The following is a 15507-nucleotide window of genomic DNA, read 5'->3' as shown; positions in this document are numbered from 1 at the left end:
CATACACTGTGACCGTCCCATTCAAACAGGGGAAGTATTTGCCAACAAGTATATAGTTCAGCTGAGTTTACGCCACACAGTGTTACAGTAAATGATTTCTACTCTCAAATATGATACACAAAGCAGCCTGCAGGTGGCAGCAAATCCTATATTTGAGAGCAACATGATCTAAAAGTTAGATAGTTGAGGGACCAAAGACACGGTTTCATCTTGACATCTTTATTCCTGTCCTGCAATACATTTGCCACATTTTCAAAGAGTAAATACATCTTAAATAGCTAAACAGTTGTCATTTTCATAAATTCCTTCCACACCTCCATCCAGTTTGCAAGGGCGAAACAAGCCCTTGAGCCCACTTGATCCTTGTGCAAATCTCCCTATGTATGGTCCGTACAGTCTCCTTCATGCTCTCTAGGTTTTCTGACATGTCTACTTATTGTTTGCTGGCTGGAGGATGCCTGTGGCAACATGATGAAGATAGCTAATGAAACAGGAATTTGAATACAAAGATTTGCGGAATTCTATGTATTACCATGGATGTACTGTTTAAAGATCGACAGGGAGAGGACAAGCATACTATCAGGACTGTAATTACATGTTACAAACGCCACACCTTTTTTTTTTTTTGAGCACAATGGGTGAAAAATAAAAAGTTAGAAACAACACAGTCAAAAGTGGGACCTAAGGATCCACTCCCGCATTATTACAATATTGTAAATTTCAAACACGAGGCTTCTTTCAAACATATCTAAAGACTCAAACACATTCACAGTTCATATCCTTTCCTCCAAGCAGAGAAATGAACACTTAACTGATAAAAACTTCACAACCAGCCACACTAAACCAGACCGATCAGATTTCTTTAAGCCATGTTATGAGGGAACTTTTAACTGTACAAAATCAATTAGGTCAGAAATAAACATTTTGTTTCCCTCGACAGGCGACAAATGCAAAATAACATGTGACGTCTTTCGTTGGAAGAAGTCTGGGATTCCTCTGAGGTTTGCATCTGAAGCTTGTTGCTAAAACCTGCCTGTAGTGTCTGGAACGCTATACATTATCATACATGACCAATTCTCTGAATTGTTCAAGTATAACCTTGACTTAAAGTAACAATTTCTAGTAATCATCATCATCACATGTTCCAATTGTTTTGAGAAGGAAACTTCATATGAACATGACAGCAAGTCGACCTGGCATATATACTTAAACTGTTGTTTTTCAGTCTTGCTAAGCAGAATCACATTCAGACGCACATGCTATTACAGAAACCCCCTTCTTTAAAAATCAGTGTAGTGTTTTCAGGGACTTGCCTTGTCTTTCAAATTCTATACAGCGCATGTCTAAACTCAACACACACATTTTTTTTTTTTTTAGTTGCACACATAATCAAACAAACAATGCAGCCAGCAGAACACATATTCGTTTCGGGTAGAGCTCGCTGCATACATGAGGTACAAACTAGCTAAAAGATAAGGCTAAGTAAATCCAGAGCAGTCTTTTTTCCCATTCAGGCAGCAAATTAATGCAGTTGTGGAGAGCACAAGCTAGTCGGTATTAATTTAACTCACGTCACCCAATATCCATCACCTATTACACACAATAGTCCCACATATACAGTAAATATGGTTCTGACATGAGTAGCACCTGACCTGTTATTGTTCCGTTGCAGAACTGAGGTGGCAGAGAAAGAGGAGCGGTTTGTGAGGATAGCGTGGTGTGAGGAAAAACTCAAGTTGGACTCTTGAGGCAGGACTTTGTGCGTTACACTCTGCAAAGCTAACTGGTGACATCCTTAAGTCTGGGGTTTCCAAGACTGGTGAGACTTTCCTGGACCCTGATTCCTGAGCCGTATTATCAACAAGGAGTGATTCTTGCAATCTAAAAATAGCTGTTATCCCCATGTAGTAAATAAGAGTTGTACAGCATACACTTACCAGAATGAAATGCAAGAAAAATCAACTGGTTGTCATTTTTGTCTCAAACCATAACCTGTCATTGTATGACTGTACACGTGCAGGGTTTTCCTCCTCCTTCTGCAGACACAAACCCTTTCCCAAAGCAAAGTATAACCAGTAGCAATGAGAGGTGGTTCATTCCCAAAACTGTGTGTGAATTGAACAGTAAATAATCCTATTGCACCAGAACCTACGTACATTAGCCGTTACTATTATTATTCCACAAAGTCAACTCTTGACTGTAGCAAAAAAAACATTTGAAAGGAGAGAAGGCAGCTGCATTCTGGGAATTCATCTATCTTTCTATAAAGAAATTCCAACTATGCCAGGCAGGTCATGATTAATGTCAAGCCAGGTGTCATGTGTGATGAATGCCCTTACTCGCATATTGCTCTGTGACTTTCAAATTCTGCAATCACAAACAAAATGTCTCATATCAAAAAACAAATCAAAAGATTTTGTACAGCTAGGCTAACAGTTAAAACAACAAATTATAGTCATTCCCATGTCAGCCTCCACCCCTTGTATCCAGTATAGTGAAGGGTCTACTCTGGGAAACCAAAGGCAGGTAAGGGGGGGGGGGAGAATTTATGTTCCAGTCCTTTCCATTTAAGTCAGTCAGTCCTTCCAGTGGGCAGGCAGGGGGAGTGGAATTAGGCTTTCAAGGTGGGAGAGGAGGTCAGAGACACCCCCTTTAAGACCAGTGTTGAGACTGAAAACAATAAGTTAGCAGGAAACTTGTTGAGCCATCCAGCGAGACCACACTGGAGTTGACAAAGAGTCATTAGTGGTGTTGCTCACAGGTCGACACGTGGACCAAAAAAAAAAGGGGACCGGACCGGACTAGTTCAGATAGCCATTTAGGCAACAGTCCAAATCCTCCTTCCCATGAAGGTCTATGGTTCAGTCAGCTCTGGTTGGTTTCCTTGAGAGCTTTTGCTTCAATCCTCCTCTTTTTGAAAAAAGTTTATATTTCATCATTGAGTTGTTTTAACGTTCTATCTTTAAGTCCATGCTGCCACTACGCGCCGTAGCATTTCTCCTCAACATGCAACAGTCAGCTGGGGAAAGAAAAGACAAGAGGGGGACGGGTGTTAGTGCCATTTTATCATTTCTGGGGAAAAATGTAAGCTGAGGGTTCACATTTATTTTTTAGTTACAATGAGAAGTCAAAACACATAAAAGAAGACGTGCGAGTTTTAGCATAACAGACCATATTCCCATATTGCTGTGTAACAATAAATAAAAATACCCTTCTGGAGATGCGTCTCACCTGCATCACGACACCACACAGCGACAGCTCATACAGTCCTGACCGCTCTCATCCGGCGGGTTCAGCTTCCTCAGCTTATGCTGTCTGATCTCTCTAACCAGCGTGTAGAAGGCGTCCTCTACTCCCTGTGAACACACAGACACACCGGAAGGTTGCAGAAAGATCTGGCCACTTGCAATGGTCAATTTTAATTGGGAGTACACCGCATAGACCCCTTTGTAACAGACAGCAGACCTCTCAGGTGTACTCAACATTGAGAGGCCTGGTAACATCGCCATGGCAACCTGGATATCAAAAAATAAATAAAATCATTGTGACTGAAAGTCACTTAGTTCTTTACACGCTGTTCTGGTTGAATGAGAGACTTTCTGCGGGTTGATGATGAATGTGAAAGACTGTATGTTCCCACATAGTGTGTGACAGTGAGTCACAGACGGTGGGAGCTGTGCAGCGACTTGTCCTTATGAAGCCTTTCAAATACTGGAGCTCTGCTCTCAAGCCAAGGTAACCTGGCTATGAGTCACTGCCTGCGGCAGGATAAAATGTTTCCAGCAACACAAATAACATCATACCGTGGGCCATTCACGGCTCTTCATGTGCATGAATACACGTATAATGTGCAACACCGCAGAGCCCATAGAAGGACACTGTGATGACCTGTTTACTATAGAATGATAGAGCACAGGGAGAGTTCAAATTTACATAAAATCTGAATTTTGTGGCTCGCAAAGAAGGGAGGAAAAATTAACTAAATCGGTGAAATGAATAGGTCCAGTGTGTAGGATTAAGTGGCATCTAGCGGTGAGATTGCAGATAGCAACCACTGAATACCCCTCGAGCAACGAAATTACAGATTACTAGTTACCCTGTTAATATGTAAGTAGTAATTACTAGTTACCCTGTTAAAAATTTAATAAGTAATGACTTTGATGACTTTTCTAACAAATGTTTTGAAGTGCGATTTTACCAGTGGTGGCCGGGGACTCTTAAAATCTTAAAAACAATCACTGCAGGCTCTGGACGGGAATGAACCTCGTGTGTGAAATGTGTCTTTAGGCGCCTGTCAGTACGACGAGGGGTGAGCGAGTGCAGTCGCCGTCGTCCCGCCGTGGGTTCGGCCTGGACATGCGGCGAGGTGAGCGGAGCGCTCATGTGTCCTGCCACCACTAATCCACTAGTTAATCGATCACAAAGCAACAGAAGGACTGTTATATTCTACATACAAGCTTTTTACCGAAAAGCAGTATATTCTTTTGTAACCTCTTTGTAACCACAAACATTTTGATTAGCAACTGCAATTTAATTACATATATAATCCAATTACGTAAAGCAGTTACATGGAACTAGTTATCAGAGCCATTGTCTATTCTGTTGCTACTTCAGAAACATGGCAGACTATGAAGGGCTCATCCTAAGGTAATGAAAACACAACGATTCTTAGTCTCAGGTGATTATACACTAATAAAAACATAGTTATTAATATTATATTCCATTTCTGCCTATGAATCCTTCTGAATCCAACACACTGGACATTTTAAAGGACATTTTAAATACCAGAGAGAGAGGGGGAGAGAGAAAGAAGAGGGATCTTCCAGGAAAGTGCATGTGTGGTATTGTGGCTGTGTGCTTCCTGCTCACTACCTACCTGTCGTGTTTTGGCGGAGGTCTCGATGTAAGGGATGCCGTAAGAGCGGGCGAGTTCCTGGGCTTGCCTCGTGTCCACCGTGCGTGCCGGGAGGTCACATTTGTTTCCCACAAGCACCATGGGAACGTCGTCTGAGTCCTTCACACGTTTAATCTGTTCTCTGTGAATTGCAGAACAAGAATATTTCCACAGTTGACATTTACATTACAAAAACTTTGGCCGTTTTCCTTGAAGCCAAACCCGGGCACTGCATTTAGTCACAGGGACATATCTCTTGCCTGGGATCCTCCCTACTTCATAAACAACAACAGCTCCACCACTGGAGAGCAAAACCACCCAGGGAGCTCTAGGACCCTGAGGAAGAGCCAGAGCCCGCCGGTGCTGGGCTGTGCTGCACTGCCGAAGGAGGGGATGTGGAGTGGGAGGGAGGGAGGGGGAGGGCTGGACAACAGGCAGGCGGCGAACAGCATTACCTCATCACTACAGCAGCCAGCGTCAAACGCCAGGCAGCCAGGGGGAAACTGACTGAGAGGAGTGGGTCAGATCAATCTATCAGCTCAGCCCTTCTTCTCCCTGAGCCACGGTACGGCAGGATGCATCCGCTACAGGCAGCCCTGCCCTGCACCCAACACTGTGAATGGTGTTCATGACCACAGTTGCTCCGAGTCTTGATGTCAAAGCACACATGTTTAAATCTCGTCATATGTGGTTGAGGCATATTAATATTTCCAGCAAACACCAAAAGACGATATATTCTTGCATTCGGTCTAATAGTGCTGGCTGGTTCAAATTATGCCCAGTTTTAAGCAGGTACCATGCCAGTATGTGCCAACAGTGGAGCAGAAGTTCTGCAGAAATGCCTCTGACTATTAAAATAGACCACACATCTTTAAATAACTCGACAGCTCTAACTGGACCGCCACCTATTCCAGCATCCAGCGAAAGATCCATGCTCGCTTTCGCAAGCTACACAATGGTTTTACCGTGATATCAGCTGTTGTATCGGCCGGGCTCAAAAAAAAAAAAAAAAAAAAAAAGGCTGGACTGCAATGGCAGCAAAGCCAAACAAATGTGTGTGTAAGAAACTCAAAAACAAAACCTGCAAACCTGTAGAGGAAGTGGCAAAGTTAATATGCAGCCTCTTTTACTTGCCACATGCAAGACTGGCAAGTGGGTGCCTAATGTGATGAGAAAGACAAAATGTGGCAAAGAGAGAAAGAGAACACTGTCATCTCCAGCTGAATCTCTCCCCCCCTCCCCCCCTTTCTCCTTCCCTGTCCTTGAAAGTGCTACCTCTCTCTCTCTCTCCACTCCTCTAATTGAGTCAGGATCGATTTCATTGGCATCGTGCTGTAATCCTCCAGTTGGGGGCTAAGCTTTCTTTAGCCGTGTTAAACGCTACAGCATGACATCACCCAACTACTGCAGCGAGCTGGCACACATACGTATATACACACCCCTCTCTATCCCGACCTCATGGGAGTCCCTGCAACACGCACTGAATGCACAAATACACATACACAGAAGCTTAGAAGAGAGGTAACAGAAATCACTTTGTTTCTGTCCTCCACCCCAACTGGTTTGTGAAGAGGTGCTTAATGCTTAGGTTCACGTCAGATCTCACAATGCTCTACATCAACGTCACCATTTGTGGTGCCCCTGCACCCCCTAAAGCCTCACTCTTATACACACCTGTACTGGTGAATGTCCTCAAAAGACTTGGTGTTGTTGATGGCGAAGACACAGAGGAAGCCCTCCCCTGTCCTCATGTACTGATCCCTCATGGCGCTGTACTCCTCCTGACCTGCAGTGTCCAGGATGTCCAGCAGGCAGGTCTCCCCGTCGATCACAACCTGTTTCCGGTACGAGTCCTGCAGAAAAAAAAGGGTCAAAAATTGGGGAGGTAGAAAAAATGTGTGGGTGAGCAATCTATAACGAAAGTCAGATACTAAAAACAGAAGGGGTTCAGGTGGAATTTGAGGCAACTGTGGGTTTACTGAGGTTGTTACATCCTTCGCCACTCAGCGCTAAGCAGCATGTCCAGATATGAACACAAAGAGATGGTGATTGAATGTGTGAGAACTGGTATCTGTTGTCAATTCCCTGTCCAATTCCGGGTAAAAATGCACACTAGAGATCAGAGGAGCAGGGTATCGGAGCCAATGTTTAGCCTTCTAACGCGCGGCCACAAAAACACGGAGTGCTGTCCCTTTGTTTGTTAGAGCATAGGGGCCAGGAATGCCAATACACAAAAAGGACATTGTCTGGCCAGAGGCAGGCGTGGTGAGAAAAAGAGGGATAGAGTGAGGGAAGAAGAGAGGAGAAAACATTCTCACTGGCTTCCCTCTCCTCTTTACAATGTCTGCAACATTTTTTCGATGTATTGTTTCATTCAAATATATATATGAATTACAGAAGGGCAGAAAGAAAATTAGGAATTTCTTCCAAGCCTGTTCGTTTGGAGAATTGACGCCGACATTTGTTTAATTTAATTAAATTAACTTTAGACTGAGCTATAGGGTCCAGACACTATTGTTCAGGAGTGACTGTGGGGTTGGTTAGTTAATGCACGCATTTCTACCACATGATGTAAAAGTGGTGGACAACCACACAACAACACAAAGGGGGAGCTGGAAATGATTATTAATAAACATTACAATCAACCATTGTTTACCTTCCCACCCCAACACTCAAGATGTCTCCCACGATAATGATGTGTAGAACATGCAGAAGAGAGTCATACCTCTATGGTGGGGTCGTATTCATCCACAAAGTGGTTCTGGATGAGCTGGATGGTGAGTGCACTCTTGCCCACGCCTCCAGCTCCCACCACCACCAGCTTATACTCCGTCATCTTTAGCCGCTGCTGCTCACCACACCACTGCGGGAGGGGAAGAAAGGTGCAGGTGAGCACAGACAAGAAGCATACACACATTACCGGGTTTGAGCAGAACAACAGACACTGGACTGCTGCGATGCAGCCCACAACCACTGCTGCCCAGTGGTGAGAATGTGTGTGTGTGAGTGTGTGTGTTGGGAGCTAAGGTTGAGACCCTCAAAGGGGAATGTGAAAAATATGCTGAAGGTACTCAATGTTCCCCCTCAGTGTGAGCAGCAGAGTGTGTGTCTGAGACAGTGAGGGAGAAAAAGAAGGAGCATGACACTGCAGACTGGTCCTCATCACTCAGGCTTCACAATACTTCCTTTGAACCCACGGTGACAGACGCCAGAGCAAAAATGATCAAACATTTGAAAAATCAGAACATTTAAGCGAGAAAAATCACACTGAACAAAAAGATTTTTTTAAGTTGAATGTCTAAAAGTTAAATATCTTTCAAAAGGATCTGCATCATTGTATCTGTCAACCATCACTCTTCACTATTACCAACAGAGCTAGGCTTCTGCTGTGAACTGTTTGTTGGTTTGCGTTGCTTTTTCCATTGGGACCAATCCATAGTAACAGAACAAGAGGCCAGAAAAAGGTTTTTATGACTTGAGGTGTGCCTGCAGTTGTCCCCTGTGGACACACTGAACCCACTTAAGAGGTCTAGTCGATGTAACAGGGCTGCCCCGACTATAAATCAAGGCACGTTATTAAAGAAACATGTCCGTCTCTGGAGAAAACGTAAGTGATGTCCATTTTCTGACGGTTAAAACTTACACAACACAAGTGAATTTCACATTTACATGAATGTATGGACCTAGAGGGCAACTGAAAGTATTATAGGAAAAGTAGAGCAGTTCCAAAATGGACAGGTACAATTTTAAGTACTTGGAATGACATACAAAATGCTTGATCATCAAAAGAATTATGTTAAATTGGCTAGCTAAAAAAATTTTTCTTTTTGCCTTTAGATGTGCATTTTAAATTCACCATTTTTAACATCAAAGAAACCATTTATCAAAGGTAGGTTTTGCGTATATATAAGAATTTAGTAGAATGAGCATTTCCTACAACTCAGGTGGAGATGTTGTAGAATGGTTTACTAACTAATTTACCAGAAAGACCAGGCATGGTCAGAAAACTGGGAATTTGCAGAAAATACCAAACATGCCATCACAATGCCAACTATCGAGTCAGCTGGAACCACACATGCAGCCAAAGAAGGCCACACACACACACACACACACACACACACACACACACACAGACACAGAGAGAGAGAGAGAGAGAGAGAGAGAGAGAGAGAGAGAGAGAGAGAGAGAGAGAGAGAGAGAGAGAGAGAGAGAGAGAGAGAGAGATCCCCTGACATCACCAGCACCCTTACAACACTGATGGCCAGTGAAATTCCAGGCGTGTTGAATCAACGGCTAACAAAAGTAGTCATATGGGTGTTTCCACTACATATATTGGCAAAGTGTGACTCAGCTATTTGCGAAAGTACCACAAAGTTACCAAATCCATGGTCCAAACATGACCTGAGAGCAGCCCTGTAGTACACACGATGGTACATGACGAGTCCGAATTAGAAAGACGTGAAGCCACCGTGGAGACTTTGTGAGATGACCAAACCTTTGGCTAACCAAACACCCCCACCCACCCCCACACGCTCACGAGCCTCCCGCGGTTATAGCTTCAGTTTGACATCACGCAGACAACAATGAGTGGTCAGGTGACGTCATCACAACAACGTCATCTCTGATATCAGAGGTCAGAGGAAAATCACTGGAATTTGTGAACCTCCCGGGGTGGGGCAGTTTAGTTTCACTTTCAGTTTGACAGTCATAAAACTCGCCTTCAGGCATTTTCATGCACTTATACTTTAAATTTAATTCAACAGTGTCTTTGCCAGTTTCAACACAAAGTTACAGAAATGACATCTGAATCATATTAAACCCGTAAGACATCTGCGTCACCCTGAAGTCGTCTTAAAAACCTCTTCCGCGAAAGTAGTCTGTCTCCTGTCCCGTTGAGTAACATACGGTCACGCGGGGTTAAACATCTGGGCCTGTTCATCGACAAGAGTCTCACTTTGCTGAATGTTCCTTAAGTGAGCTCAGGAAGAAAATCACTAACCCACCCCACCTGCTCGAGTGTGTAATCAATCTGTCAGGATTTCATGAGCACCGCGGGTCACATATGCTGTTCCTTCTCCGGGGGCATCAATTGTCATCGTGCTCTCCACAAAGCTGTTACGCAAACTCCTTGCTCACCACAGAGCGGTCGGAGCCTGAGCAGAACTCATCACACACGCCCTCTTATTTGGGCTTTTATCTCCCAAGGGAGCACAAGCACAGCTGGAGTGAATCCTAAACTCAACGTGGAGAAACAGAGGAGTAACAGGTGACATGAGCACCAGTTCAATGGAAGAACATGCAAAGCATCCAACGAAAACTACAGAAATGTGCGTGGACCCTCTGTGAAAACGTTGTTTTGTCTGCGTGTGAATGTGCTGATGTGGATACATGCTAAGATTAGCCAAGACTAAGACTGCCTCACTGATGTTAATGATTGACAGAGAAAAGCAGACCTGCTAACGGAAGACAAGGTATTTTAGCTGCTCTCATTCAATCATACTCACACACGCGCACACACACACACACACACACACACACACACACACACGTGCTCCTGCAACGTATCCATGAGCCCATAAGCCATCGCTCGCCTTAATGGAACCGGTAGCTCTGATCACCGTCACCAATATCAACAATGGCCTCCTTGTAAAAACACCCTCACTGCTGTAGTTCTCAAGCACAAACAGGAAGGGAATTATCCTGAATCTTCCATCTTGTGGCCAAACATTTAGCTTCCCTTTTCCCCTCACTGTAAATAAATCAACCTGGTACACGGTGCTGCCCGCTCCGGCTGGAGCCGCAGAACCAGCCGGAGCTCCTCACGGCCTCCTCTAACCAAATAAACAGCAGCTGTGCGGAGAGATGCTGGAACACCTCTGGTCACTGTAGGCAACAAGCTCAAGACAGGACAAGGACTCACATCGGAGCTGCTTCAACGTGATGGCACAAAAATAACACGTTAAACTATCAAGATTTAAGTTCAGTGCCTGTTCCACTAGTATGTCAAGGCAATGAGAAATGCGCACCATGACGTGTTCATGCATTTTAATAACCAATACGTGTCAGAATGTACCAACACTTAAATCCTATGTAGAAGCCCGTTCTATATTGTTGATGAACTTTTATGCCAATAAAGTGCTCTGAACTAAACCGATGAGATGTAAAATGTAGGACACACAAATAAAAAGACAAAAAGGGAGATTGACAGCTGCACACTCTCTCACACACCCACAGCTCTCCAGATTCTGACTCGGCGAGTTGCCGCATTTTCTTCTACATAACCAGATCTCAAGTGTACACCTGCCAAACGATTGAAATTTACGGCCTAAAAAAATGCAAATTCAACGCTCCCGCTGCCGGGAGACTGGAGGAAGGCGAAACAGACAGCCGTGCCATCTCTTCTCAAACTAGGCCAAGTCGGCAGCTGATTAATAATCCACACATGCATATGGAGATGAACAGCTAAATTAATCATCGATAGTGATGCCGTCGCCTTCCCAGAGCCACTTGTTGCCGGTGGGTCTCCCACAGAGCTGGTCTTTGGGCAGATAGAGAGGAGGGATGAGGACACAATCAATCATTTTACACATTTCATCCGAACACAAAGATGAAGCATTTGTCAACTTTTTGTCTAAGTTTTTTTTTTTTTTTTTTTTAAGTTCTGTACACATCTTGCCCCAATAGTGGTGTCTGATTTTCTTATTGTACAGTAATAACCTTCAGTGCATGGTTAACCTGTACATTTTTTATTTGCACCTGTGAAAAACATTACAAACCACTGGTCAGATACTCAACTCAGAGACCGGCTCTGGCCGCTGTGTCATCTTTCAAGTCAGTAACCTATTCCGTCCAAAACTCCTCATAATCTTTGGATAGCCGTTCCCCTTTTTTTGACGAAGGAGCACCATAGAGCGTGTCTGTGTTTAGGGTTATTTATAGCTCGGCACCTCCAGCCTGGGAAATTAACAGTTCGTTTTGAAACCCTAGAGCCCCGCCTGGACCAAGAGGATAATCTTACATGACAGCGTACGGAGGGTGCAAGTACAGAGCAGCGAGAGGGGTGATGGGAGGAGAGAGTGGCTGAGGGCGAGGGAGGGAGAGGGGCTACTTTTACTACATGCCAAGGAGAGAGAAAACCACAGGGAGGGAGGGGTCCACCTGGAAACTGAAAAATGTATACGGAAATCAATAAGGAACATGCTTTTTCCTAGCTACTTCGGCTTCATGGCTCTGATAACTACCCTCAATGGACACCTCTTACCTGAAAAACAATTCCACCACTTCAAAACACATGATGCAAGGAGCAGGGCTCATGAATGGCCGTCTTCCACAACGTGCATTCTGCTCTCCATTAAAATTCCTAATTGGTTAAAGAATCCATACTGGCAGAGCCACAAGCCCACTGCAGAGATAATAGATTTTTAATGGAGCAATGATGGTAAGGAGACCCTCTCTAGGGAGGTATCACGGTCGAATACTGAGACTCCAAGACCCCCCCCCCCCCCCTCCAATGACATCATCCTCCTAAACAGCATCCAAACATAAGTTTTGACCGGCAGCCGAGGAATCACTTATACTCTCTGAGGCCAATGAAACACAAGTAAGTGAGGACTTTAAGCTATTCTTATGAAGTCTGTCAATTCAGCGACACGTCTAGTATCCAAGTACCCAAACCTCAATGAAACTGTGATTTTTGCTCAGAGAATCTTAAGAGAAAATCCCTCAATAAACAATTCCTCCACCCCACATTTTCTCCCTTACAAACATTTATATAAAGAGTTTCTGTGTGCATCTGTGTATATGTGCGTGCTTAAACAAGCTGCTCTTAAAGGCACTGGAGTACAAGTGACCTCCTCCCCCCCCACACTGGGTCAGCCTTTCAGCTTCTTGGGTTGGGTGAGACGGTGGAGGCAGCAGCGGAGATGAAAAGGCCAGCTGACCTCCACACAAAGGCCTGCCAGTTAGAGGAGCCATGAGGCTCATCATCGCACACCAAACACCCGGAAAATCATCAGTGGTGGCATTTTTATTTTACAATCAAGAGTAATGAGCGAATCTTGTCCAGTTGTTTCAGTTTGTGAGTGCATGTGAAAACACTCTGAACAGAAAGCCTATTGTGGGTCACATGACCTAAGCTGCCAGTCAACCTGTAGAAGATCCCACCAAATGTCCAAACCAACCTCCCAAACCTAAACACTGAGGAACAATAACCATATTGAGACAGGAGTATGACACCAGAGGCGTTTAGAATGGCTCTCTAGAAGCCTCACTTTGGGCGATACGGAGAAAATAAAAAAAAATTTGACTTTGTTCAACTACCTTGTTATTGACGTTGTAGGGGTTGACCATTGGTGCTTCCACAAAATATTTACACAATGAGATTTTTGCTGAATAACAGCCAGTAATGTGGATATTGGAACTACCCTTTGAAAGTTGGTGACCCCCGGAGTCTATGAAGAACTCTGTGTTCTTGTAAACCTTTTTACTCTATCGATATGAAGGGTGATGAAACGGCAAAAAAGTCACACCCACAAAGCATGGTAAACGAGACGGGTCAGAGTTTCAAGTGGGGTGGGTTGTCGACAATGAGGACAGGCCGCCCAGTTGACAGTCGCACTTGGAGCATTACATCACTTAACGGTCATGAAGCCTTTAAAACCAGGAGGCCAACACTTACAGCATATATCAAAAATGTTACAGTATCGATATAATTGCCTAGCCCTACTTTCACTATGCCAACGGGTGCGATCTCCAGGAAGAGCGCCAGGCATTGAAGCAAATTTTACACAGTGGCCAAATGGTGGAATTACAATTTCCTGGTCCGTCACGTGATGCCAAAAATATTTTTCCTATGGACTAACATAGGAAAAAACACATTGGTAACTCAACGGACATATATATATTTTTTGGTAAATAAACTTTCCATTCATTAGGTCCTAGAAGTTGAAAGTTATCTGGATCACCTTTAACATATTAAATACCGCTAAAACAAAAACAAAGCATACTCAAGATCATATACTAAGCATAAAGATCATAAGGCATCTATGAGTCTCAAACGGACACATTCACCCAATTAAAACCCTCTGGGTGAAAACTGTACAAAAAGTCGTAATTTTGTAAATTCTTGGTAACCAGAAGAGTCACACTTATTTTGGCAAGCAGCTGGGCACCACCCTGGCTACAGCTGTCCAGAGAAAGGGACAAGAGCTTAACATCACACCTCTAGCACTGGCCGCTACTTCTCCAGCTGCTTTCCAGCTGCCTAAACTCTGGCCTTTATTCTGAACAATGCCACTGATTTGATGTCAAACGACCAACGCTGGACCTCCTGCATCCTATGTGATCATGGAAACACTACATGGCTGTACATGGTACTCATCAGCTTTGGTCAGCAACAGTGATGTTGTGGTGGATAAAAAGAGGCATGTACAGCAGTCAGTTACAATCACAAGCCAATAAGACAACAATGAACACAAACGTTTCTTTGCTTTGTTTCCTAAGAAGGCTCACTTAAATGTTACCATCTAGTGTGATGGAAACGATGAATTCTGACAAAGATTTGCGTCAGCTTGGGATGGGTGAATTGTTTCCTCTCTAGTATAACAGCCCGTATGGCCATATTTTGAGTGGTTGGAAAACTAGAGCCGTCTTTTGACATCTTTTCTCTTTTTTTTTTAAATCACTAAACGGTAAAAACAGCGAGCTTCCAGAGTAAGAATACGTCCAGGTCAGCTTTATAAATGCCTTGTAATGGAATCTAACTTCCGCAGTGATACATTCAGTTGTTACTCAGTGTGACGGGGCGTCACCCTAACGTACTTGTGTCTGTGTGGCCACTATGGGCAACAGCAAGCAGCAACCTCAACACTGTCTTTACAATGGTCAAAAATACATGCGACAGAAAGTAAAACCCCTCACTATTGCTGCTTACATTTGCGTGCCTTCGGTTTCCTTTTCACCCTGAGATGATGGGGGAAATCCACGGCGCTCTGAAGGTTTTTTTTTCTCCTCCATAACCCAAGTTAACGCTACAAACTCAAGGGGATACTGTTGTATCAAAACAGATAAACCGAGGTGTAGGCAACATTCAATGGCACACAACGTTACATGTAGCCAAACCATGAGTTGTAGAGCTCGACAGATGAAGGTGAATTAAAACGCAGTGATAGCTTAGCAACACTGTGGACCGCAATCTCCAGCGGTGCTGCCCTCCTAAAAAAAATTGCATTTTAAAGCGGTGCCATGAGACAAAACAGTCACTGCCAACATATTTCGGACACAGGAATGTGCACCGCATACTTACAACAAGCAGAGGTCTAATTAGCTACAACAGCGACGTTTCGTCTACCCGAGAAGAAGAAGAAGAAGAAGAAGAAGAAGAAGAAGAAATCTTCCAACTCTGTTGCCTCTCCGCTGTAATCAGAAGGACACACAATATCTTCTTGGTCCGCTTCCCGCCGTCTTCGGATATCTACACCTTATTATATCCGATTAAAGTGTTCAATTTTCAAGAGCTACAATGCACCGAGGCATTCATTGGTTCTGGGTAAAAAAAAAACGAGCCCGCGTTGAACAATGTGCTTCCACAGAGAGCAGAGGGGATGAGGAGTGAG

General features: G+C 44.0%; 1 protein-coding gene across 1 annotated transcript; it reads right to left on the bottom strand.

Annotated features, from left to right (window-relative positions):
• Positions 1 to 203: 203 nt before the first annotated feature.
• On the bottom strand, positions 204 to 15505 carry LOC137881054 (GTPase HRas). The gene is made up of 6 exons (XM_068722759.1): positions 15198 to 15505; positions 7620 to 7757; positions 6569 to 6747; positions 4877 to 5036; positions 3232 to 3356; positions 204 to 3019 (listed from the first exon to the last, which is right to left on the bottom strand). The coding sequence occupies exons 2-5, from the start codon at positions 7728 to 7730 to the stop codon at positions 3237 to 3239; spliced, it is 570 nt and encodes a 189-aa protein (XP_068578860.1). The 5' UTR covers positions 7731 to 7757; positions 15198 to 15505; the 3' UTR covers positions 204 to 3019; positions 3232 to 3236.
• Positions 15506 to 15507: the final 2 nt, after the last annotated feature.

The sequence above is a fragment of the Cebidichthys violaceus genome, unplaced genomic scaffold, assembly GCF_023349555.1.
Source record: "Cebidichthys violaceus isolate CVI_PGR_0920_01 unplaced genomic scaffold, fCebVio1.0.p SCAF_3, whole genome shotgun sequence".
NCBI classification, from domain to species: Eukaryota; Metazoa; Chordata; class Actinopteri; order Perciformes; family Stichaeidae; genus Cebidichthys; species Cebidichthys violaceus.
Note: the sequence above shows the minus strand (reverse complement) of the source record. Positions and strands in the feature narration are given on the sequence as shown.

Bases quoted from the DNA above. Each gene is read 5' to 3' on its own strand.
- LOC137881054 (XM_068722759.1), bottom strand. From the start codon at position 7,730: ATGACGGAGTATAAGCTGGTGGTGGTGGGAGCTGGAGGCGTGGGCAAG. The intron at 6,748-7,619 runs GTATGACTCTCT...TTTTTTCTGCAG, and splicing joins AATACGACCCCACCATAGAG to GACTCGTACCGGAAACAGGT. The intron at 5,037-6,568 runs GTGTGTATAAGA...TGCAATTCACAG, and splicing joins GAGGACATTCACCAGTACAG to AGAACAGATTAAACGTGTGA.